Here is a 27,498-nt window from a genome sequence, read left to right as displayed (position 1 = left end):
AGAATGCTTCTAGGACATGGCTATATAGCCTGAAAAACCTACAACAACCCAGTGATTCCAGCCATGAAAGCCTTTGACAAAACACAGCACACATGCATATTAGGTCCAAGTGTTTGGGATTTGTCTCCAAATTTCAGACTCTTCTCAAGGGCTTAGGATAGCATTTTTCAACCTGAGGGCCAGGACCCCTGGGGGAGTCGCAAGGCGGTTTCAGAGAGGTCGCCAAAGACAATCAGAAAACACATATTTCTGATGGTCTTATGAACCCCTTTGGCAGAGAAGGCTGAAGATCTCTCCACCTCTACTTCTCTTCCTTTTTGGAAACAGATTGCAAATCCTTCCACCAAAACCCCTTCTCCACTGTGACTGGCCGGCCTCTTAGCTGGCCTCTCTGTCAAGGGGAAGGCTGTTTCTGAGACTCCAAGCAGAGAGCGGAAGAGCAGGCGTGCTCAGTGCATGGAAGTGTGGTGACATTAGCGGGGCCAGGGAGAGCATATGAGACTGGAGGGAGGCTCGCGCCAGCAAGTCCCTTCAAGGCATGGGGTTGTGTGTGGGAAGTTTGGCCCAATTCTATCATTGGTGAGGTTCAGGATGCTCTTTGTTTGTAGGCGAACTATAAATCACAGCAACTACAACTTCCAAATGTCAAGATCTATTTTCCCCAAACACCACCAGTGTTCACATTTGGGCATATTGAGTATTCGTGCCAAGTTTGGTCCAGATTTATAATTTTTTGAGTCCACAGTGCTCTCTGGATGTAGGTGAACTACAACTCCAAAACTCAAGGTCAGTGCCCACCAAACCCTTCAAGTATTTTGTGACATGGGAGTTCTGTGTGCCAAGTTTGGTTCAGTTCCATTGCTGGCGGAGTTCAGAATGCTCTTTGATTGACGGTGAACTATAAATCCTAGCAACAACTCCCAAAGGAAAAAATTAACCCCCCTCCAACCCCATTAGTATTCAAATTTGGGCGTATTATTTGTGTCATATTTGGTCCAGTGAATGAAAACACAGCCTGCATATCAGATATTTACATTATGATTCATAACAGTAACAAAATCCAGTTATTTATTTATTTATGAAGTAGTAACAAAAATAATGTTATGGTTTGGGGTCAACACAACATGAGGAACTGTATTAACGGGTCAACACTGCTCTAGTGTTTCTTGCAGGGAGCGGTCAACCCTCCTGTTTAAGGAGCTCCACTGGCCGCCATTCATTTTCCAGTCCCAATTCAAGATGCAGGTTCTTACCTACAAAGCCCTAAACGGTTTGGGACCCGCCTACCTGCGTGACCGCATTTCTGTATACGAACCCACATGATCACTTCGATCATCTGGAGAGGCCCTACTCACGCTCCCACCTGCATCGCAAGCACGATTGGTGGGGACGAGAGAGAGGGCCTTCTCGGTGGTGGCCCCTCGACTTTGGAACCAAGCTGGAGTATTGTCGAAGGCTTTCGTGGCTAGAATCACTAGGTTCTTGTGGGTTTTTTCGGGCTATATGGCCATGTTCTAGAGGCATTTTCTCCTGATGTTCCACCTGCATCTATGGCAAGCATCCTTAGCTACCTCTGAGGATGCTTGCCATAGATGCAGGTGAAACGTCAGGAGAAAATGCCTCCAGAACATGGCCATATAGCCCGAAAAAACCCACAAGAACCTAGTGATTCTAGCCACGAAAGCCTTCGACAATACATTGTTTTGTATTGATTTATTGTTATTGCTTCTGTTTATTGATGTGTTGTAGGCTTGGCCTCATGTAAGCTGCACAGAGTCCCTTGGGGAGATGGTAGCGGGGTTTGTATATTATTATTATTATTATTATTATTATTAAGTTTGTATTATTATTATTATTATTATTATTATTATTATTATTAGTGTGATGAAATGGATGCCACACTAGAGAAAAAAGTTTAAGTTTGTTGAATGCTTGGGCTTGAAGCTTTCTCTGCCAGAGTGTGCTGATGTCTCACCAAAACCACGCAGCAATGAGCCACCGCAGTTAAAACGGTGTCAAACTGCATGGTTTCGACAGTGCAGACCCCTGCTCTATCCAAGGTGCCAAGGCTTAGCCCCTTTCCCTTCCTTCCCAGCTTGCAGGGACCCTTTCTGCCCGCCAACCCCTCCGTGTTGTTGTTATCACATGGTCCAGGGGCGGGCGGAGCTGAGGAGGAGGGAGAGGAGGAGGGAAGAGGAGTAGCGGCGTCGGAAAGTTTGGCGGAGCGTCTGGAGTCGGTCGGAGGAAGGAGGGAGGGCATGGCGGGCAGCTTCCAGGCGCCTTGAAGACCAACCAAGCGGGAGAAGAAGAAGAACAAGAACAAGAAGGAACTCCGCTCCCAAAGCAGCCATGGGCTCCTTGCTGCTCCTCTTTGGCTTACTTTCCCGCAGCCTCTTGTCTTCGGGGCTGGCCAAGCGCGAATGCCCGGCGCCCTGCCGCTGCTCGGGGGAACTGGTGGACTGCAGCCGCCTCCAGCTGAGCCGAGCGCCCCAGCCCATCCCGGAGTGGGCCGTGGAGCTGTGAGTAGACCGGAGGGAAGGAAAGAAAGAAAGAAAGAAAGCGAGAGCCTTGGTTGGAGTCCCGCTTGAGTTTTGGAATGTTGAGGGTTGCTCCTTTTTCACCGGCGCTAGGGGGCGCTGTTGGCAACTCACGCCATGCGCACCTAGGAAAGGGCAACACAGCAGTGATTTTTTTGTGTCTGTGCTGATGGAGTAAAGCAGGCATAGTCAAACTTGGGCCCTCCCTCCAGGTGTTTTGGACTTCAACTCCCACCATTCCTAACAGCTCAGCCCCCTTCCTTTTGCCCCTCAGCCGCTTAAGCGGCTGAGGGGCAAAAGGAAGGGGGCTGAGCTGTTAGGAATGGTGGGAGTTGAAGTCCAAAACACCTGGAGGGAGGGCCCAAATTTGCCCATACCTGGACTAATGGAACATGGGGAATAGTAGGTAGTAAAGGTAAAGTATTTCCCCTGACATTAAGTCCAGTCCTGTCTGACTCTGGGGGTTGGTGCTCCTCTCCATATCTAAGCCAAAGAGCCAGCGTTGTCTGTAGACACCTCCAGCATGTGGCCAGCATGATTGCATGGATCACCAGAGAATAGTACACAGATTCAATCTTTTTGAATGGAGGCCTCAGCCAGAGGGTAAGGAAAAGAGTTCCCAGGCTTTGAGGACACTTTTCCTAATCTCTGATTCTAGGCATCCTCAAACTGAAGCCCTCCAGCTGTTTGGGCCTTCAACTCCCAGAAGTCCTGACAATTGGAACAAGTAGGTTCTTGTGGGTTTTTTCAGGCTATAGGGCCATGTTCTAGAGGCATTTCTCCTGATGTTTCGCCTGCATCTATGGCAAGCATCCTCAGAGGTAGTGAGGTCTGTTGGAATTAGAACAATGGGTTTATATATCTGTGGAATGGCTGGGGTGGGGCAAAGAGCTCTTCTCTGCTGGAGCTAGGTGTGAATGTTTCAACTGACCACCTTCATTAGCATTTGAAGGCCTGGCTGAGCCTGGGAAAATCTTTTGTTGAGAGGTGTTAAGATGTGCCTGGTTGTTTCCTCTCTGCTGTTTTGCTGTTGTGATTTTAGAATTGGAACAAGCTCGTTATGGCCTCTGGGAGTTGGAGGCCCAAACAGCTGGAGGATGCCTGCAGCCTGAGCACATGTGCCTGCCTGGACGTGTCACCTTCACAGGAGAGAATGGATAGGCAACAATTGTTGTGTTTATTTGATGTTTTTAATCGGTTAAATGTTTTTTGTGTGTCGTCGAAGGCTTTCATGGCCAGAGTCACTGGGTTGTTGTACGTTTTTTTCGGGCTATATGGCCATGTTCTAAAGGCATTTTCTCCTGACGTTTCGGCTGCATCTATGGCAAGCATCCTCAGAGGTAGTGAGGTCTGTTGGAACTAGGAAAAAGGGTTTATATATCTGTGGAATGACCAGAGTGGGACAAAGGACACTTGTCCTTTGTTTTTTGTGTGCGTTCTACTTGTAATTTTGGGCTTGTCCCTTGTAAGCCGCCCTGAGTCCCCTAGAGGAGATGGTTGGGGGGTATAAAATTAAAGTTATTATTATTATTATTATATGGGCACCCTCTGTAGAATCAATGCATTTTGACACAAATTTAATGTGCTAAGGAACCTTGGGAGTTGCAGTTTAGTAAGGCCCCTGCCTTCTTTGAGTAGAGAAGGTGAAAGATCTTGCCAAAACATTGTATTGTCGAAGGCTTTCAGGGCCTCAGTCACTGAGTTTCTGTAAACTTTTTAGGCTGTATGGCCATGTTTCAGAAAGTGTTCTCTCTTGACATTTTGCCTGCATCTATGGCAGGCATCCTCAGATGTTGTGACCTCACAACATGAATACACACAGTTAGTTCTCATTTAAAGCAAGATATTTTACATTCTGTATTGTTGAAGGCTTTCATGGCTAGAATCACTGGGTTGTTGTAGGTTTTTTGGGCTATATGGCCATGTTCTAGAAGCATTCTCTCCTGATGTTTTGCCTGCATCTATGGCAGGCATCCTCAGAGGTTGTGGCCTCACAACCTCTGAGGATGCCTGCCATAGATGCAGGTGAAACATCAGGAGAGAATGCTTTTGGAAGATGGCCGTACAGCCCAAAAAAACTTACAACAGCTTTGTTAGAATAACTCCAATCTTCCCATGGCATTGAGCCATAGTAGCGAAAGTGGTGTCAAACTGTATTCATTCTCCAGTGTAAGTGCACCCACAGTTTGGCAGCTGGAAGGGACGATCAAAGCCACCTTTGCCATTCAGAGTGGTAGGGATGCAGCAAAACTGGCCTACTTGATTTCTTGGGGCCTCATCACAGAAGGGTAGCTGGCCATCTGTTGGGAGTTCTTTGATGGTGTTTTATTAACATGGCAAGGGGTTGATGTAGTCTCTTCCAATGACTCTACAACAGTGGTTCTCAACCTGTGGGTCCCAGAAATCCCAGCCAGTCTACCAGCTGTTAGGATTTCTGGGAGCTGAAGGCCAAAACATCTGGGGACCCACAGGTTGAAAACCACTGCTCTGACATGAGTTCTGGAGTACAACAGGCATATAGTAATTTGTTGTTGTGTGTCTTCATATGGTTTCCATTTTCTGTCATCTTGGCCCTTTGTGTTACTCTGAGGTTGAGAGAGTGTGACTTGCGCAAGGTTACCATTGGGTTTCCATGGCTGGGATCCTTGGGATGACAGGGATTAAAAGTTATAGTGGTATCGTACCACCTGAACTGCCATGATTCCATTCTGCAACTGGCAGTTTAGGAAGGGTTGTTGAGGTCCAGCGTCTCACTGAACTATAGACCCTGGGATGGCACTTAAAGCGGCATCATTATGGTATAATTCTGTAGTTTGAATGGGTCCCAGCTAAGATTTGTGTCAATTTCTACACCTCTTAGGGCCTGGGGACATGTCGCTGTCAGCCTTCCATCAGGATGGGATGGAAAGGCAAGAAACCTTTGGAGAAAGAGTGGAAATGAGCCAGCGGGGTTGGCATTTGGAAGCAATGATAAATGTGGGGGGACATGGACATTGAAGTTGGGGCTAGGGCAGTGGCTGCTTCTATGTCATTGGAACAATGGATCTTGTTAATTTGAAATTATTGTGATCTTGAGGAAGTCATGCTCTCTCATCCTCAGAGGGAGACAATGGCAAATGGTCCTCTGAACAAATCCCATTAAGAAAAATCCATGATCGTTTTGCCATACGTTGGAAATGACTTGAACGCTCACAGTGACAATAATCAACAATCCAGGGTGCTAAACCTATCTCGGGGAGATACTGCCTTTAAAAGTGAGATTAAAACCCTGTGTGGATTCACATCCCCACTGACATTAGTTGATTGATTTCAGTTGTTCTATATCTGTAGTTCTTGTTGCATTTTACTGATCTTAGCAAGGGGGAGGGGGTTATGATGTTTATGTTGGTTGTTACTGCTTTTGTGTTACTGTCATTGAACTTTTGTATTTTGTGTGTTTGCACCTTTGAGTGCTTTGGGAGCCTCCCGAGTCCTTCCGGGAGATGGTGGCAGGGTATAAAAAAAGATTATTATTATTATTATTATTATTATTATTATTATTATTAGTCCTGGTGCACAACAGACACATAATAGTTTGCTGTTCTTCAAATGGTTTCCATTTTATAGCAACACTAAGGTGGATCAATCACAATGTTTTCTTGGTGATAATTGTTCAGCAGTGGCTAGCCTTTGTATTACTTTGAGGTTGAGAGAGTGTGACTTGCCCAAGGTTACTAATTGGGTTTCCATTCCTGAGAGGGATTCAGAGTGTGTTCTTTTGAATCATAGTCCAATGTTCAAACCACTATACTATAGTGCTGTGCTTCCATTTGAACAGCCATGGCTACATCCTACAGAACCATGGGTGTTGTAATTTGGAGGACATTATAGAGTTCTCTGGCTGAAAATTCTAAACATCCCTTCCTAAACTGCAAATCCCAAGACACTGACATAGCAGTTGTAGCCCTATAATGGATCATGGAAACCACTATCCAACTCTAGGCCAAGGGGGAGTTCCTCACAATTGATCCAACTATATAGGCTGTGAGTTCCTGGAAAACAAAGATGGCAAGTAGCCAAGGAGAGGCAGCAGTGGGCCAACCTCTACTTGATTAGTTTACGTAGCCTTGTTCTTGAAGTGACGTCTTCCAGATATTGTCCCTAGATTTCCTCACTATTGGCAATACTTCCTTAGACTCATAGTAGTTGTCAACAGGCAACATCCAGTGGGCCAAAACATGGTTACTTTGCCATCCAGAACAAGAAAAGACAAGTGAATGGCATGAGTACCACTTCAAAAATTTCTGCTTTTTGAGCCACTACTTTTCTATAAACAGTGGTCATGCTGGCAGGGGGAACGAAGGAGTTGGACTGCTTGTGGGCATTGCAGTCCAAAGTAGTAAACTTGTTTAGACTCCGGAGAGCTGGCTAGACTGCTGCTTCTCTACCTGCAGCTTCTTTATCCGAGCAAGAGGAAAAAATTGAGATACTACTGTCACATGTGGCAAAATCACATGTGGTGATATCCGTATGTTATGTGTGCTTGCCATGCAGGAAGAGGCCCATATTTTCCAAATCTTTATCATCTGGCATAAATGCTGTACGGTGTCTAAAATGAAGAACAACTGTTGGACAGGATTTGCCTGACATTTGAAAAATCAGCCAGAAACATTGTTTAGAAATAGTACACATTTCCAAATTAAACAGTGATAACGGGATAATTCCAGATTAACTGCCATGGTTCCATGCTGTGGAATAATAGAAATTGTAGTTTAGGGACAAATACAGTATTTAACATTCTTAACCAAGTGCCAAAATGCCAACCCTACGTTTCCTTAAGAAGCTGCCTTGGCACATGAAGTGGAGTCATAGTGCTGTCATCATGTTGTGTGAAAAACTTTGAGGACTAGCTTCACATTACATAATTATGGCACTTTCGATACCACTAATTATTATGGTTGCATCCTCCAGAAATTTGGATTTGGTAGTTTTTTTGAGGCTCTAGGGCTCTCTGGTAGAGAAACGGAAATACATCATGAAATTAAGAATCTCTGTCCCTTACAATGGAGTCATAACAATTGAAGTCATTTAACTGCGTAGAGATTGAGGAACAGTAGTAAAATCTTTTGAAATTCTATTGTGGTGATTAGGCAACAAAAATAATAATAAATGTGGCTCTTGGCTTTGTGCCAATGTGATGGATGTTGCCAATCTAATGGATGTTGACTATGTGATTTGCAGCAGAGATGAACATTGTATCCCGTACCAGATGTTCTTTGACTACAGTTCTCATAAGCTCTGACCATTGGCAATGCTGTTTGGGGATAGTAGGAGCTGAAGCCTAGCAATGATTGCATGAGAGATGGGACAAGTTCTTAAGCAGGAGTTGCTGGACATTTCCAAATTCCTTGAAAACTGGTTTTTCCTTGAAAACTGGAATTTTAAGATTTGAACTTTTTCACTAATGATTACTTAAAGTTGGCCTTTTATGGTTCTGGTTCCTGCATGCTAAGAACACCTTTTCAAAAGTTAAGGTTTCTTGTTTTTGTGCCTGTGATTATTTATTAACATAGTGTGATATAATGGACATCTGTTCTTTGAGACTGGGATTTCAGTCTCTTACTAAAATGCCCTGGAGAGGGAAAAGAGTGTATCTGCAGTTTTACTATCTACTATCTTTTAATGACACCTTTGGGCAAAGATATAAGAAGATTGGTTTTGCAAAAGTCAAGAAGTAGTTGAAACACTTTAGAAAAGTGTGAGTGCTATTAATCTTGTGCTTATTTGAATCACTTCTGGGTTAGTTGATTAGTGTTCTATTGCCTTTCAAAACCCACAGCCGAGATAAGGACTTTAAAGTAAACAGGAAGTCTTTCAATTAGTTGGAGCTAATTCCGTTCAATTGCCTCCCCTGGAGGTCATGCTTCCTTGCCGAGGAAAAGTGGGCTCTTGTATTCACAACATATGGGTGTCAGCCTGCGGATGATTTACAGCACAGTTTGGTCTATGTCCACTCAGAGGTACATACATCCCACAGAGATCAGGGGTATTGACTCCCAGGTAAATGTAAATTGCAACCATAAAGAACCGCATAGCTTCATAAATGCTTTATTTATTTACTTAATCTTGCATTTCCGCTAAATAGTGCTCTCCAGGCAACCCACAATAAAATCAAAATAAAACACCAAATCTGAAACCGCACCAATTAAACCATGACAGTTAAAAACATGTTACAGGTACTTGAGGAATGTAGAAAGCTTTGGGGAAAACTGGCAGATTTCAAAATGATACCCTAGCTTTGCTTGATTTTTTTTTTCCAAATAGGAAAAGTTTTCCGTAAATATAGGTTTTTTTTTTTTTTTTTTAAAAAGATGATTATAATCAACATCTAAACAAATATTTATTAAAAGGGGTTGAATCCCATTGCATGGCTAGGCATGTGTGGGATTCCACTTATCTGAAAGTAAGCTACATTGAACTCAAGTGAAACTTATTGAGAAATGAATAGGATTATGATAAAAATATTTGAGGCAGTTTTAACAAATATCCAGTTACTGGTATAAAACAGCTTTCCAAATTTTGTGTCATGAGACATTAGTGTGTCGGCTATAGTGTGTAGAGGTTTTGTGTGTGTGTGTCAGGAGCACCTTGAGAAACTGCAAGTTGCTTCTGGTGTTAGAGAATTGGCCGTCTGCAAGGACGTTGCCCAGGACACGCCTGGATGTTTTGATCTTTTACCATCCTTGTGGGAGGCTTCTCTCATGTCCCCGCATGAGAAGCTGGAGTTCACAGAGGGAGCTTGTCCATGCTCCGTGTGTAGGTGTGTCACAAAAACGTCTGAGTCTATGTGAAATAAACAATCATATCTTAAATATATATAAATGAAAGGTTTCCACGAGATATATTGTGTTCCCATTTTCATTATTACAATTTATATGTGTTAAACTCTTGAGCCGGCAGGACAGAAGACCGACAGGTCAAAGGTTCGAATCTGGGGAGAGCGGGGACAAGCTCCCTCTGTCAGCTCCAGCTTCCCATGCGGGGACATGAGAGAAGCCTCCCACAAGGATGGTAAAAGATCAAAACATCCGGGTGTCCCCTGGGCAATGTCTTTGCAGACGGCCAATTTTCTCACACCAGTAGCAACTTGCAGTTTCTCAAGTTGCTCCTGACATGAAAAAAAGAAAGTAAAACTGAATTATTATCTCACAAAATCTAAAAAGTGTGTCACCAACATTAAATGTTTGGAAAGCTCTGGTATAAAAGTACACATTGAACCATATAGAATACCTTTAGAAACACAACTGATTATTTTTACAGTTGTCCTTTCAAGACGAATTGCTGGGTCAACAGCAATCACAACAAGATGCCTCCGTGACACTTAATGTAGTGCCTCCTAAAACAAACAGACCTTTTGTTGTTGTTGTTCTCTTCCCTAGCCCAGTGGACGCTTTCTAATTGGATTTCCCCCAGAGACTTAAATTGTCCTTATGTACGTTCCCGTTTCTCCAAGAGAAGTGTGAAAAATGGGCTCCACTTGTATAAATAAGCACTTGGCCTTTTGTAAGGAGCCCTGCTGGGATCGCTCATTGCTCTGCTATGTCACTCGCTCTTAAACTCACAGCCTTGCATGGGGAGTAGGTGTCACCAGACCATGTGGTCCGGTCGATTCGGTGACATGTTTCTTTTGTTTGAGTCAAATGCCTTTAGAAGTGCCTGCTCATTACTCGCTTTTCATTCCCTTTTGAAAAAAAAGTAGGCAGGCAGACATGTGGCATTTTTCTATTGCCTCCTGTTGTTCTTAGACAAGGCACCCACCGTGGCTACAAGAGAATAGCTAAACAAGGCATGTTGTTATTCTCAGCCTAGATTGCTATTTCCCAGATTTGAATACTGTCAGGCTGTTAAAATATTTGCTGAAGGATGTACTGGAAGGCCCACATGTTATACAACAAAAAAAAACTTTTACTATGTTTGGAACAGCTCAAGCCTCTTGCCTTTCAGCCTTCGAAAATATTTTGTCAGGGAAGATGTTCAGTGAAAATACTTTCTTTAACCCTAATCCATTTATTGTGATTTCTGAGTGGACATCTTTTAGGACTGGGCTTAATAATAGTAGAATAATGTATTAAATCTAAAGGGATTTTTTAAAAATCAGGGGTTACGTAACATGACTTCAAATAACTGAGTTCAGAATTGAAAGTATTTCTGCAGAGCTGCTAAATAATCCTTATATGATCATAGGCTTGCTTGCTTTTTGTGGTTCTTCTACAGCAGTGTTTCTCAAATTGTGCTCCTCCAGATGTTTTGGATTTTAGCTCCCACAATTCCTAATAGCTGGCAAGTTGGCTAGGATTTCTGTGAATTGAAGTTCAAAATACCTGGAAGAACACAGTTTGAGAAACACTGCTCTAGAATGCATCTACACTGTAGAATTAAAGCAGTTTGAAATCACTTTGGTATCATGGAAGTTGCAGTTTGATGTGGCCTTTAGCCTTTTCTGTCCAAGATTATTAGTTCCTCACCAAAGTACAGATTTCAGGATGCCATAGCATTGAGATATGGCAGTGTTTTGTGTTTTGTGTGTGTGTGTGTGTCAGGAGAGACTTGAGAACCTGCAAGTCACTTCTGGTGTGAGAGAATTAGCCGTCTGCAAGGAAATTGCAAAATGGATGCCCAGATCTTTTGCCATCCTGTGGGAGGCCTCTCTCATGTCCCCCCATGAGAAGCTGGAGTTGACAGACAGGAGCTTACCCCACTCCCTAGATTAGAATGACTGACCTTTCAGTCAGCAGTCCTGCCGGCACAAGGTTGCTGTTGTGGTTTATGTAATTGTAATGTTTTTAAATTGTATTGTGATACTGTGTATATTGTTTTGTTGGAAACCGCCTTGAGTCACCGATAGGCTGAGAAAGGCGGTATACAAATACAGAAAATAAATAAATAAATAAATAAATAAATAAGGGTTTAACCCTTTGCGCTACCCGGGTCTCCTCAGTTAAAAGTGGTGTTAAACTGCATTAATTCTACTCATAGTCAGAAACAAAAGAAAACTTTTCGTTGATAAACATCTGGATGGAATACCTTGACTGCGGAGTTCCCACCCCACACCCAAATTTGACGTTCTTGATTGAAATAACTGGGATTTTGGTTACACGGTTGGAGCAACAACTGTAACTCAAAATGCTGAATTGCTATTTTTGATTTGGCTTTTGGAAGATTGTACATGTGTTAACTTTATAGGTTGTGTTGACCCTTGTAATTGTGATTGACACAGCAAATGTCTCCAGGTGGTGGAAAATGGTTAATTTTAACACTGCTTCTTTATAGGCACGGAGTAAAGAGGTATTCACATACTTAAATAAAACCAAAACTCTTCAGAACTAGTGGACATTAGTAATACTTTATCAACAAATACCTTGACAGTCCCAGCTTCATTTATAGGATAGGAGGCTAAGAACTCTCATAAACACTCTACATTTTAAGAACTTAGCCTTGTTTGGTTAAAGTTTAGCAGCCAGGATGGGAGAGGAAGAGAAAATCTGAATTGTTGCCAGACATCTTGGCTGTTTTTCTCCCCCCTTTTTTCAATTCTCTTTGGAATTCTAGATTATTTTACCGGGGTTTGTCTAGGAATGTTCAAGCTGTCACTGAGACAGAGGGGGAAATCTAAAGGATGGTTTCTGCTAATGTTTGTATTACATCTCATTATTTACATTTTCTAAACCCTCTAGTTCTTACCAGAATTGCCAGAGGGAAAAAAAAGTTGGGATAGTTTTCACAGCTGTTCTTCAGTATTTTCCAGACTAAAATTTGAACATAGCATGCTGATTTATGAGTCACTTTGGATCTATGTCTTAAAACAGCCATAGCCTACCTCTTTGTTTTTTAGCTTTCCTCTTTTCTGCTGAATTAGCAGCTCTAAAGGCCCAATGGGGATTGATTAAGAAGCTGTTGCTAGATTTGCATTTTAAAATTGGCCTTATGTTAGGCATTTCCAAGAAAGATAGTATTGATTGGACTTAAATGGCCTGCATTGAGTTAAGCTGAGCCCTATATTTACTTAGCTAAGGATAAGGCCCATTGCATTCAAGAGAATTTTATTTCTCAATAGACTTGTATAGGATTAGGTTGTTAATCCCTCTCTATATATATCCAATGTGCATAGAGTTGTTTCTTCAGCTGCTGAGCTGGGGTTCATTAAGATGTTTCCTAATGAAATGAATCAGTGTGGTAGATTGGTTTGAGCACTGGAATACAACTCCGAAGACCAGGGTTCAAATACTCACTCAGCCATTGAAACCCAGTGGGTGAATTTGAGCAAGTCACACTCTCTCAGGCTCAAAGAAAGGCAAAGGCAACCCCCTCTGGACGAATCTTGGCAAGAACAACCCCTGTGATATGTTTGCCTTAGGGCCACCAAGCCATCATAAGATGGAAACAACTTAAAGGCACACAGTGATAACAACAAAAATGTTCCACCTGACCTCCAAAAGTTTGAATTGTGATGAAGGTTTCTGGAAGCACAATACAAATGATTCAGTGATTTATACATATAAATTATTCATATTGTCACTCTCAATACTTTCCGCATTTAATTTCCCTCTGACCTACCTCTGGCCATATGTTCTGTTTATATCCATGCAACTGATGAAGCACATTGTACAATAATTTGTTAGGCTTTAAGTCTCATATAATTTTTTTTTCGTTCTGTGATTATCTATACTCATGTTTAAGTTAGTCATGTTCCTTGTAAACACCAGTCTTGAATATACTGGTAACACTGGCTACTTTGGGATGTCCACACCATCACAATTCAAGGATTTCGAAGGCAAAAGTAATTACATTTCTGCTACATATATTTCTCCGATCATAGTTTGTTAAGAAAAATAGTTTTATGTGTGGAGCCCTCGGTGATGCAATGAGTCAAACTTTTGTGCCAGCAGGACTTGCTGACCTATAGGTCAGCGGTTCAGATCCAGGGAGAGCTGGATGAGCTCCCTCTGCCAGCTCCAGCTCCCCCGTGCGTGGACATGAGTGAAGCCTCCCACAAGGATGGTAAAACAACAAACTAAAATTTGTAGACTTATACATGAGTATACAGGGTAGTTCCTCCGGGTCGAAACTGATGCCCTATGATGTAAATCAGTGATTCCCAACCTCTGGTCCATGGACCACCAGTGGCCCAAAAGAATTAAATCATGATCTGTGGCTTCACTGCTACTACACAGTTGCAACAAGATCTACTGATCTTGTGAAACCCTATTATAGTGCAGAGGCCATGGGGATGTTGGGAGGGAAGAGGCTGACTATCTACAAAAGACACAACAAGCCTGACTGCTTCTTCTCCTCTTCCTCATCCTTTCCCCTGAGCAGAGCTATTCTGTGTGGCGCCTGGAAGTGGGGATGCCTTGGTGTCTTTGTTTTTAGGCCTATCCCTGGGGTTATTTGGGGTGCTGATTCAGAAAATTGCATTGGATAGACCACATCAGCTCTAGATCATTGAATACAGTTTTCTGTGGGTGAGCATATGGTGACTACTGGATGGCCTGTGTTCTGTATCAGAAACTAGAGCTGATGAGGTCTGTCCAATGCAATTTTCTGAATCAGCACCCCAAATAACCAAACTGAATCTAAAGTTGATCAAAAACTGATTCGTAACCCTTTTGGTACAAATGTTGGAGAGTGGTCCCTGGTCAAAGTGGTCCTGGTCAGGTGGTCCCTGGTAAAAAAAACAAAACTGATGTAAATGAAGAGAGCTTATGGAAAAGTGAGGGGAAATAACTTTCAAAAATAGCAAGATAATATTCTTGTGAAATTGTAGTAGTGAACCATGCATATGGCTCCCAATGGGTGGGGTACCTTATGCCCATCGTAACCCCTCTTATACATGTACTGTGCTTCAGTTTTAAAGGTGAAATTTGTATTCGGAGTCCCCAAGTCCAACCAGCCAGTCAGCCATAGCAGTTTTATATTTCATAATGTAAAAAATGCTACCAGTGAGCTTAAACCACTGTAGAGATTTTTCTTTCCATGTACTGCGGTTTAAAAAGGAAAGGAGGAGGGAATTGGGAGTGGAAAATGTGTTTCCACCACTTCAGCGATGCCAACTTCTATTTCTAAATTATAAGGAGAGATTTGTTCATAGTATTTTCTAGTTGTATGAGAAATTCAGTCAGTCCTTTTTTTTTTTTAGAAAAAAAGACAAATGTGTGCATTTAAATGTAGATTATGTCACAACAAACAATTTCAAAACTGATTTTAGAACATATCCCATGTATTTTAGTTTCCAACCCATTCCTTGTAATTTTATGTCGTTGCAGGAATGTCTATACAAGTGACTAATCCTTCCCTCCTGTAGGTTTCTAGAAGTCGTAAAAATTAGATATAAAAGGCGGATCTATTAAAGGACTGGTAATAATTGTCTGATTTGCGCTTCAGAGCAATAAAAGCATGTTATAAACATTGGGAATCATCAACCTCTGAATGTGAGTTAAGAAAACCAGGCTATTTACATGCTTGCTTTTTTTTTCTTCTTAAGGCAGTGTAGTGCATGGAAAAATCTATGGAAAGCAGCAGTGTCAAAAAAACACACATTTAGTCTGAAACATAATGCAAGTTGTGCTTACGATCGCCTTGATAGACTCCAGATGGATGGTGAGTTTTGAGCTCAGAGTGAAAGTGTCTGGCTCCAGTTTAGTGATCATGCACAGCAGTGGTTGTAATTGCAGGATTTTTTATATAGTTTAAAGGCTCTGCCAGATTCCCCCCTCCCCCTGTTATAATTCCAGCAGAACAAATCTACTCACGTCTGTTACTGTCTGGTAGGTCCCAAGGCAAATATGTTTTAAATAAATCTTTCAAGGGTGTTCCCTCCTTTGCCACCTCCTTTTTCAATTTTTTAAAATAGATTTTAGTACTTTTAGGTGACACGAAGAAAGGCCAAAGTTTTTTTTTCTTTAAATAGAATGTTGAAAGCTCTTTGTTGAAATAATTCCTGATACTTGTCTGATGCTAGATGAAGGGTAATGTGTTAGACTTTAACAACCATGACTTAATCATATTTTGGAGATGTGTTTATGTAGTTCTTCTAATCCAGTGGTTCTCAACCTTTCTAATGCCATGACCCCTTATACAGTTCTTCATGTTGAGGTGACCCCCAACCATAACATTATTTTCGTTGTTGCTTCATAACTGCAATTTTGCTACTTAATGGATATATCCAATATACAGAATATATTTTCATTCACTGAACTAAATTTGGCACAAATACTCGATACGCCCAAATCTGAATACTGGTGGGGTTGGAGGGGATTGATTTTGTAATTTGGGAGTTGTAGTTGCAGGGATTTATAGTTCACCTGAAATCAAAGAACATTCAGTACTCCACCAACTATGGAATTGAACCAGACTTGGCACACAGAACTCCCATGACCAACAGAAAATACTGGAAGGGTTTGGTGGGCATTGACCTTGAGTTTGGGAGTTGTAGTTGCCCTACATCCAGAGAGCACTGTGGACTCAAACAATAATGGATCTGGACCAAACTTGGCACAAATACTTGATATATCCAAATGTGAACACTGGTGGAATTTGGGGAAAATAGACTTGACATTTGGGAGTTGTAGTTGCTGGGATTTATAGTTCACCTATAATCAAAGAGCATTGTGAATCCCACCAACAATAGAATTGGGCCAAACTTCCCACACAGAACCCCCATTACCAACACAAAATACTGTGTTTTCTGATGATCTTTCACGATTCCTCTGATGCCCCCTTTTGACCCTCCCCCAGGGGTCCCAACCTTGTTGAGAAACACAGTTCTAGTCTCATTGATCTACAGCCAAATACTGACTTGACTTTGAGACAAGATAAAGGTCTTTCTCTATTTTACAATTCAGAACGCCTTATGAATCTTGTTAAATTATTTGGTTTAGAATTATTTAGCAATATTACACTGGGATCCAGTGTATAAACCTACGACTGGATTGGGTAATAGTCATACTTGGAGTGATGCATATGGACTTTTGTTTAATTAGGACCAGCTTCCCTTCATATGAATGAATATATTTTTTGAGTCTGGATTTAACCTTTGTCTGTTTAGTGGAGATATGCATGCAGAAGCAGGTTTATTCTCTTACACATCTGTGGCAGATCAGGTTGTTCCATTTAAATGTGATATGTTGGTGCCTTGAGGGTGAAGTATTTATTCAAACTTTGTTTTTAGTGGGGCTTTTTTTGTACTCGCATATGGTTCACATTAAACATTTTATGTGTGAGAATTAATGGTGCAGAGACACGTGAATGCAAGAAAGCCACCCAGCCATCAGTATAGCTAGACTTTGTGAATTCAGCCTTACCAGATGAAAATCATAAATTGAGCAACAGCTTTATGGCGGATTTGCCAGATGCCATTAGACTGTAACAACAAGTTTGGCCCCCTAGACTTTCAAGGTGTGACTCACATTCTGTATAGGACTTGCATAGTTATTTCCGTGTCAGTCTTAAGAAATGTTTTATTAAACCAGTTTAAGCAAATATAGAAGTAGTTCATATCCAGTTTTCATACAACAGATATTTGATCATGAATGGCAAATTTCATACAACAAAGTAAACCAAGAATGAAAAACGTGTGGCTATCCAAATTTTGTTGGGCTTCCTCTGCTATCATCACTTACCATTGACTGATTTGACTAGGACTGATGGGAGTTACACTCCAGTCATATGTTTAGGGCCTTGTGTTGCTTACCTCTGACTAAGATGGAAGGTTGTCATGTGTCCTATTGGGAAAATAGAAGTGTTGTTTCAGGGGGAGGATGACAAAATCAAAATGCATGTGATTCATTTAATTGTTTAGTCAAGTTTATTGCTTCAACTGACTTGTTTGTTTATTAATACAAGTCAAATATCCCTTATCTGAAATGCTTGGTACCAGAAGTGCTTTGAGTTTTGTTTTCCAGCTTTGACATATCTGCATATACTGCATATCAGCCATTGGCAAACATTGCCCCTCCAGATGTTTTGGACTTCAACTCCCACAATTCCTAACAGCCGGTTGATGTCCAAAACACCTAGAGGGCCAAAGTTTGCCCACATCTTAGATAGATAGATAGATAGATAGATAGATAGATAGATATAATGAGAAATTTTGGAGATGGGGCCCAAGTCTGGAGAGGCTAGAGAGATTCATGAAGATCTACGAAGTAGCAGAAGGCGTGGATTTGTGCTGAGTATTAAATTTGGATTCTCATCATTTCATAGATCCTGTATCTCTCCCTCTTTTAACATCTAGCTTCACATCTCTTTCCAGCCTCACTTCTCATTTGATTGCTACTGGTATTGCTTATGAGATGTGAGGCTGAAGGGGGACTGGGGATCTGAGAGAATGTGGATATAAGGAACCTGATACCAGTATTAAGGAGAGAAAAAATGGTACATACTGTACAGGAGATGTCTGGGGAGCTCATCAGCTACCCACTTCCATCTTGAAAATGAACAAACAGGAGTGCAGCCTTAAAGGTAGAAGCAAGTGATTAGCAGATGTTGTTGTTGGGTTTTAGAGGATTTCAGAATTCCAGATTCGAGATGCTCATCCTGTGTACAGATATTGAAAGAAAATGACATTTCTTTATTTATTTTTAATCCATTAGAGATCTAAGCCACAACAAATTGTCTTCAATCAAGCCAAGTTCTTTGAGTCACCTTCATGGTTTGAAAGAAATGTAAGTGAATGCCTTTATTACTTTCCCTTCCTGCATTATATCATGCCTTCTTTAAATGTGTTTATTTTAAAAAATAGTGTTTATAATTCTGTATGACCATAAAATTTCTCACTGCCTATAATGAAGGATACTCTGGAATGCAGGAGAATCCTAGTGTATAGTAAATGAACTATATTGTAATGAAATAATAATAATAATAATAATAATAATAATAATAAATCTTTATACCCCGCCACCATCTCCCCAAGGGACTTGGAGCGGCTTACATGAGGCCAAACCCAAAAACACATCAATAAAACAAGAAAGCAATAAACGAAAACAATACAATTAATATAAATCACATATAAACATTAACACACAATGCATTATGTCAATGTGATGTAATGGTTAAATATTGGACTAGGACCCTGGGAGAGCAGGGTTCAAATCTCTAAAGATAAAGATAAAGCTCCCCTTGACATAAGTCTGGTTATGTCCGAATCTTGGGTGTGTGTGGTACTCCTCTCCATTTCTAAGCTGAAGAGCCGGCTTTGTCCGTAGACACCGCCAAGGTCATGTGGCTAGTATGATTGCATGGAGCACTGTTACCTTCCCACAGAAGCGGAACCTATTGATCTACTCACATTTGCATGTTTGCAAACTGGCAGAAGCTGGGCTTAACAGCGGGATCTCATCCTGATCCACTCTCCAAATTTGAACCGCCAACCTTTCGGTGAGCAAGTTCAGCAGCTCAGTGGTTTAACCCGCTATACCACTAGGGAGCCTACAAATCTCTACTAGGTCACATATATCAATTTGGTGTCCTTAGGCAAATCACACTCTCAGCCTTAAGAGTAAGGCAATGAAAAAAACTCTCTGAATTATTTAGGCTGGATGTCCCAGATTATCTGCTTTGAACTGGATTATACGAGTCTCAACTGTCATATAATCTGGGATCAGATCCTGGGATATAGAGATGTGTAGATCCACCCAAAATCTCCCCCCCCCCCCAAAAAAAAAACCCTTTATAAATTCGTTGGAGGTTCACCATAAGTAAAACAAAACAAATTTTGAAGGCACACAATAACATTATTATTATGATATAGGAAAATTGAAAAGCACAAAACCACTGTTTGTTTCCAAGTCAGCTGACTTTCTTTATGTTCTTGACAGAAAACTGAACAACAATGAATTAGAAATCATACCAGATCTGGGCACTGTTTCAGCAAACATTACCCTCCTGTCTCTGTAAGTTGAATTTTATTTTATTTTTAATGTTGTTTATATGTTTAATATGTGAATAATATGTGACCGTGCAAATAGTGTGGAAAGTATCCTTATACGTGAAGCAGAACTGATGTTTAAAATAAGACCAGTATGGTACCAGTAGGGAAATACTTGGTTTTTGTGAGGAACTTGCATCATGCACAATATATTACAGATTGGGATCTTTACCCTCCATGCACACTTTTCTCAGGTTTTTTTTTTTCCATCGTGTGTTTCTGGAAGTGTGTTTTGAGAAGGTGTGGAAGCATGACAGTACTCCCAACACTGAATTCTAAAAGTACTCCCAACACTGAATTTCAGCTGCAGAGTGTATGTGTTATCCATAAAAGGTATCAAAATGCCCCTGTCATGATGGTGCAATTTGGAGAAAGCCCCTTCCTTGATGATTTTAAATCTCATGTAAATTGATATAGGGAGGTATTGTTTTTCTGATAGTCTGGAGCCAAGCTGTATAGTGCTTTAAAGGTCACGAGCAAGCACTTTGAATTCTACCTGGAAATGGATAGGTAGTCAGTGGAACTATTTGAACAAAGGGAATTATATTATCCCTGTAACCAGCTCCAGTCAGCAGCCTGACTGCAACATTTTGGACCTGCTATAATTTCTGAACAGTTTTTAAACTAGGGCTCATACTGTGAAGCTATATATTATGTAATTGTCATACAGCTATTCTTCCTTGTTAACATATTTGTTATGATTAGGTTTTTATAATAAATAATGCTGATCCCCCAAGAGTGCTATGGAGGCTGTGGTTTTGTGTATGCTTATTTAGGAGTAGGTCCTGCTGAACACAGATTTACTTCTTTGTATGCATGCAAAAGATTGAGCAGTAAGTGTGTATATAATTCATTCAAAATAAAAGCTACTGTAATGCACTATAGTAGATCTCACTTGCAACCTGATTCTCTGTGTGTTTATGTAGACTGACTAACTGAATTGATATAATTTACTCCCATGTGATGATGTATATGGTTTGATTCTTGGCTTTTCACCCATGACACTAACAGCTCTGGCCTTGGTTCTGTAGTTGCTTTTCAGAGATAAACTGCTTCTGTACATTTTTCAACATGTTTATGAGTGTCAATATAAACACTTAAGAGAAGGCAGGAGATATTGAAAAAAGAAACTGGAGCTAAATAAGTAGGAAATAAAGCAGATCTCTATCATTTAACAGTGCACCATTTTTGTGTCTAATACCATATTCATACTTGTTTGTCATTTATTTTGTGTGGGTGTATTTGCCCATTTTATATAGTTGCTTAGTATACATGAAGAATTGTCAGCACAGTATGGCCTGCATATGTACAGGGGATATGTTCCTGAACCTACTGTGGAAACAGAAAATAATGGATAGTAGTAAACCCAATTGCTAATAATAATAATAATAATAATAATAATAATAATAGATAGGGAGCTCTGGTGTAGGTTCATCCATGAGGTCACAAAGAGGTGGAAGTGACTGAACGAATAAACAACAAAGTAAACCCTATTGAAATGCCAGATGTTGTCATAGAACTATCATCTCCAGGGTAATTCTGTAGTAACTTGTGGCTGAAATTTATCATATAATCGCCTCAAGGACATACTTTGGTTATTGTGTAGTCAGATAATAATTCTGACCTCTGTAATGACCAATTACCCTATATATTTATGTCTAGGTAGGTATAGAAATTTAGTTTAAAAAATCAGCCCAAAAACTGTGTCAACTTATGCATGTTTTATTTCTCAGTTCTTGTGGGTTTTTTCGGGCTATGTGGCCATGTTCTAGAGGCATTTCTCCTGACGTTTCGCCTGCATCTATGGCAAGCATCCTCAGAGGGTGAGGTCTGCTGGAGCTGGGAAAAGGGGTTAATATATCTGTGGACTGACCAGGGTGAGACAAAAGGCTTTTGTAAGTTGGGCTAGGTGTGAATCTTTTCAACTGACCACCTTGATTAGCATACAATGGGCTGACTGTGCCTGGAGCAAACTCTTAATGAAAGGTGCTTAGATGTCCCTGCCTGTTTTTCTCTCTGCTGTTTTAATTTTAGAATTTTTTAATACTGGTAGCCAGATTTTGTTCATTTTCATGGTTTCTTCCTTTCTGTTGAAATTGTCCACATGTTTGTGGATTTCAATGGCTTCTCTGTGTAGTCTGACATGGTGGTTGTGAGAGTGGTCCAGCATTTTTGTGTTCTCAAATAAAATGCTGTGTCCAGGTTGGTTCATCAGGTGCTCTGCTATGGCTGATTTCTCTGGTTGGAGTAGTCTGCAGTGCCTTTCATGTTCCTGGATTCTTGTTTGGGCGCTGCGTTTGGTGGTCCCTATGTAGACTTGTCCTAGTCATCCGCAAACCAGATCAACAATTGGGTCACACCGTTTACAGAAAACCCACACACACAGATAGATATCTCCATAAAAACTCCAACCATCACCCAAGTCAAAAAAGAAGCACCATTAAAGCCTTGGCAGACCGTGCAAAAAGAATCTGCGAACCCCACCTCCTCCAAGATGAACTGAACCACCTCAACTGGGCTCTCCAGGCCAATGGATATTCCACCTCAGACATCAGAAGAGCTGAAAGACCAAGAACAAGCCACAAGAGTAAAGATGAAGATCCACCCAGAGGAAAAGTGTTCCTGCCATACATTAAGGGAACCACTGATCGCATAGGAAAGCTGATGAGGAAACACAACATACAAACAATCTACAAACCCACCAAGAAAATCCAACAAATGCTACGTTCAGCAAAGGACAAGAGGGATCCTCTCACCTCTGCAGGAGTCTACCGTATACCATGCAGCTGTGGACAAGTCTACATAGGGACCACCAAACGCAGCGCCCAAACAAGAATCCAGGAACATGAAAGGCACTGCAGACTACTCCAACCAGAGAAATCAGCCATAGCAGAGCACCTGATGAACCAACCTGGACACAGCATTTTATTTGAGAACACAAAAATGCTGGACCACTCTCACAACCACCATGTCAGACTACACAGAGAAGCCATTGAAATCCACAAACATGTGGACAATTTCAACAGAAAGGAAGAAACCATGAAAATGAACAAAATCTGGCTACCAGTATTAAAAAATTCTAAAATTAAAACAGCAGAGAGAAAAACAGGCAGGGACATCTAAGCACCTTTCATTAAGAGTTTGCTCCAGGCACAGTCAGCCCATTGTATGCTAATCAAGGTGGTCAGTTGAAAAGATTCACACCTAGCCCAACTTACAAAAGCCTTTTGTCTCACCCTGGTCAGTCCACAGATATATTAACCCCTTTTTCCCAGCTCCAGCAGACCTCACCCTCTGAGGATGCTTGCCATAGATGCAGGCGAAACGTCAGGAGAAATGCCTCTAGAACATGGCCACATAGCCCGAAAAAACCCACAAGAACTGAGTGATTCCGGCCATGAAAGCCTTCGACAATACATGTTTTATTTATTTTGTGTCAAAAGCATTGCATAAATAAGTACAAAACTGATAAAATAGAGGGAGCATAAGCAGCTAAATAATTTTTGACTAAAAACGGGCAACAGCGACTGCATTGTCTGTAGCTTTAAACAAGTCTTCCTCTGTGCATGAGGCGGGACATTGTGGGCAAGCATACACATGTGGAGTTTTATGTTCTGCTCCACAATCACACAAGGTGGAGGATTCTTTTAGGTAATGTCATTTTGCCAGATTGTCTTTTGATCTGCCAACTCCATTCTGAGTCTGTTCAGGGACTTCCAAGTTGCCCATCCTTGGTTTGCCCCTGGAGGCAGACCCTCATGGGAGGCCATCCAATTGGGATTTCCTGGTTTAGCTTCCCAGAGGGATATTCTTGCTGTTGTTGGGGAAACATTGAGAGGTGTGGTGGTTCTCATGAAACTTTCCCTTGATTTGAGTCTACTGGGAGGAGGCTGATAGCCATGCAATGGATGGTTTTCACAATGTTCAACCTTATTTCTCTCCCAGTTAGCAACAACTTCCCATTGCACATCAGGGGGGCAATGCCAGCTGGCTTATAGAGTCTACCATCATGTCTAGTTTGAGACATCCTGTGATTATTCTACGTGTCTTATTCAGTGCTATATTCGCCTGCTTCGAGTGGGCAGATTTATGCCAGATGGGGCAGGCATACTCAGGAGTTGAATAAGACAAGGCCAGGGCTGTGTTCTTAATTAATTTTGGCTCTGCACCCCATGCACTGCCAGTAAGTTTTCGCAGGATGTTATTGCATACAACTACTTTGTGCTTGGTGTTCATACAGTGTTTCCTAAATGTTAGTGTTCGATCTAGATGATACAGAAATATTTAGGATGGGAACAGTGTTCGAGCTCTTGGCCTTCCCAGGTAGCTTATGCATGTGTCAGTGTATCTTAACTCTTATCGTAAAAGGAACCATCACCTTCTCAGAATAGAGAGGTGAAAGGCAAGAGCAGTCCATCCTGGGAAAACTTCAAAGAAGCACCAACTCCTTCTACTCTCTACCATTGTGCTGCTTCTTATCTTTTGGAATACTGTGGTGAGAAAAGGGTGGCAACAGCCAGTGGTACCTGCCCCTCTTAGCCAGCATTGGTATTTTCCTCTTTCCACAGAATGACCCTTGACTTATCCATGGCTTATATCAAAATCCATCATTTGAGCCCCAAAACCTGCCTGCGATTTATACATGAGGTCAACTTTTTCATGAATATATACAGTATGTCATAGCACTATGTCATAGCATAGACAATGTTGAAATATTTTGCTGTTTAGTATGTCGCTTTATCCATTGATTCAATATTCACAGTTTCATTTACCTATGCATCAAATATATGACAACCCCCCCCCCTCGCCCCCATAGTATTTGTTGGCTTCTCTGAGTCCTCCTTGTGTGATTCTATGGTGTGTTTCCAGCCCAAGTATAATCAAAATACAGAGTTCACTATTATCCACTGTTTCTGTGTGTGTATGTGCATATCCTTCCCAGGTATGAGGTTAAACATAATGTTTAAGTAGGAAAAATGTTCTCTATGATTCACTGCATTGTTTTAATCCGTAAGGTACTGACTTGTATTGAATGCATAGTATTCAGTAGTGTAAATAGATACAATTCGGATTGCATGCTTAGAATTGCCATGAATTGAGATAGCAGTTCTGGGCATTTATTGGTCACATTTGAATTGTGGGTTCTTTTTTCACCAGTAAAACCCCTCCTTCAATATAACTGTTATTATGCCTGTTAGTACTAAGGAGTCCAATGGGTTAAAACAACCGCAGTCAATTTTGGGAGCTGTTGGGTTAATGAAAGTGATCAGCATTCAGTTGCTTACATCTGGTGACTTATTATCCTGTTGTTTTTACTTTGGGCCTAGGTCAGCTAAGTCAGCTGGTGCAGCCGCTGTGTCTGCCCTGCTCTATTTAAGTAAGAACTAAGTGACATTTGATATTGGTGTGGCTTTTCAATAGATTAGACAGGGTGGGAGAGAGAATTAAAAAGGAAAAAAAGAAAAAGCAGATGGTCTGGACTAAAAAAAAAGAAAGCAAGAAGGAAAAAGGCTATTTCATTAAACAGCAGCAATATCAGTACTATAGAATTCTGTAAATGAAATCTCAATGGTACTTGTGAAAGCTCATTTTTCTCAGGGCATGGAACTTTCTCATTGAACATTGTATTGGCTACTTTAAATATATAGCACCAAGCACTACGCATTATGTGGTTCTTAGGGTAACACCACAAACTTTATCCCAGTTAGCCCAGTTTAGAAGTATAGGCAAACTACACTTTGAAAAAAAGAAACATTTTTTTCTTAGTCAGACATAAGCATAAAGGAGACAATGCATATCAGGATCTTTTAAGTATAGACAACAGGGAACTTGCCTTTTGCACCCTTATATGAGTCTTGCTTCAGATCTGGCTCCTGCATTTGTAGTTTGCATGGATAAAAGAAAGCCCCCTTTCATTTCAAAACTGATATTCTGCTTTCAAGGTAATAGAAGGAGGAGGGAAACTCTTATTTCACTTTGTTCATGGACCTTTTAGGTGCACATAGATGCAGGTTAAGAAGCACTGAGCTAGATGGTCATCAAGATGAACTTCTACTCACCACATATATCACTTTGCCAAATTTTCCAGAAAATCAGCTCCCAACGAACAAGTTCTCTTGAATCAAACCAAAGTTTGCCAGGGGTAAAAATACAATGTTATGAGCAGAAATAACCTCTTGGGAATTTTCTCTTGAACCACTTGAGAAGTATGCCATGCACATTTCCCTAGTATGTTTTTCATTCATTCCAAAATATATCAGAATTGCTTAGAAAATCTGAAATTATCCTTCTACAGCTTTCGAAAACAACTCTCCATCCTAATCTTGAATTTGTGTAAAATTATCCGAATGCCCAAATTTAAAACCTTAGTTTGGTTTGGTTTGCATGGTGATGGTGATGAAGATTATGCTGTTGAAGAGTTAAGCATCCCTTATCTGGAAACCCAAAGGTGTCATTAGCCCAGCCACACATATAGACACATATAGACAATCCCTTACCTTGACCAAACCCTGCATAAAATGTCCATTGATGCACTTTATCTCACCCTTTAGTGTAATTAGTCAAATTGTCTATATGTGTGGCTGGGCTAATGACACCTTTGTTACTTCTGATGCTTCAGTGTACACAAACTTTTGTTTCATGCCAAAAATATTACAAATAATGTATAAACTGACCTTTAGGCTATTTGAAGCAACTCTTGAAAAGACTGGATTGTTATGCTGTCCATTTGAGCTCTGAGCAGTGTCTTTGTTCCCATTGTGCTTTCAAACTCACGCAGAGTCCCTGAATGGCCTCTGAAGGCTTCTTGATTACGTTGCAGAGAACTCAACCGAGGTTACAAGTGTATCCCGTCCACCTCCTGACCTCTGTGGGGAATGACTGGAATTAGAAATAGTAGCAATTTATTATGGCTGCTTTGACATGAAAGCCACCTCTAGGTCAGCACAGCATGGGCCGAACTTTGGGATGAGCCAAAAGAAAATGCAGCATGGGGATCGGGTGGCAGTTGAGTGTGTAATTGGCAACTGTTCCTCTGCATTCTTCAAGTTAATTATTCCCGCACCATTAAAAACACACACACAATCTATTCTAGGCTACCACAATAAGTTGATTCTCTTGCATTTTCAACTGACATGTGAATGTACAGAACAGAATAAGAATAGTTGAGTCTGCTGCTAAGGCAATTTTTTAAAAAAATGACTTTTTGTGATTTGTGATTTCAAGGCAATGCTCTTTGGGTGAAGCCTTTTATAAATATGTATTGAAAAGTGGGAGAACAAAATTCTAGTGAATGTACATGAAAAGTGTTCTCCCTTCCTTTTCATCTTAGCTTTTGGGGATTTTTTTCCGCTGTAGATTAATTTTGATTTCGGGTGTGTGCCCATTACTTTTTAATGCTGTGAATTGCATATGTATCATATTTCTACAGAATCTATATTGTCTCATTTCTTCTTGAGGAATACAAAGAAAGGCATAATTGATCTTTGGCACCTATTCCTGACTCAGATTCTCAAATGGTCCCAAATCCTGTTTTGAAGAGCAACTCTTGCTTAAGACTTAGAATATTTTACCTTGTGTGTCTGAGATTTTCAGCACCTTGAAGTGAATTGTACTCATCAACATATAGCACATGTTCTATTTTGATAATTCTTGTGCTCAAGAAAGATATGTATATAGTATGAAGTTGAAGACAAATCTCAGGACGGCTAACATGAGGCCAAGCCCAACTATTTCAACAAAGCAAATATACAACATAAAGTAATACATCAATAAAATATAATAAAAATAATAAAAGAACAATACAAAATAAACACAAGATGCAATATAAAATCGCAATAATAACCAAGGTGGGCAGGGCCAATTGCAAAGATTAAAATATTTAAAAACCCTAGGTGAGATAAGTAGTCTAGTGTATCTGGAAGGAGGTTCAGGTGGGACAAACAATGGGGTTTAATTACACTAAAGGGTGAGATAAAGTGCATCAATGGACATTTTATG

At 40.8% G+C, this 27,498-nt stretch overlaps 1 protein-coding gene across 1 annotated transcript in view; it reads left to right on the top strand.

Annotated features, from left to right (window-relative positions):
• Positions 1-2,172: 2,172 nt before the first annotated feature.
• LRIG3 (leucine rich repeats and immunoglobulin like domains 3) overlaps positions 2,173-27,498 on the top strand; it is a 68,447-nt gene continuing 43,121 nt past the window's right edge. Inside the window, exons 1-3 of the mRNA XM_060777550.2 lie at positions 2,173-2,519; positions 18,167-18,238; positions 19,391-19,465. Of these exons, the coding sequence (XP_060633533.2) occupies positions 2,350-2,519; positions 18,167-18,238; positions 19,391-19,465 (317 nt within the window). The 5' untranslated portion in view covers positions 2,173-2,349. The remainder of the gene's footprint in view (positions 2,520-18,166; positions 18,239-19,390; positions 19,466-27,498) is intronic.

The sequence above is a fragment of the Anolis sagrei genome, chromosome 5 (assembly GCF_037176765.1).
Source record: "Anolis sagrei isolate rAnoSag1 chromosome 5, rAnoSag1.mat, whole genome shotgun sequence".
NCBI lineage: Eukaryota > Metazoa > Chordata > Lepidosauria > Squamata > Dactyloidae > Anolis > Anolis sagrei.
The sequence above is the reverse complement of the archived record's forward strand: the minus strand, read 5'-3'. Positions and strand labels throughout refer to the sequence as shown.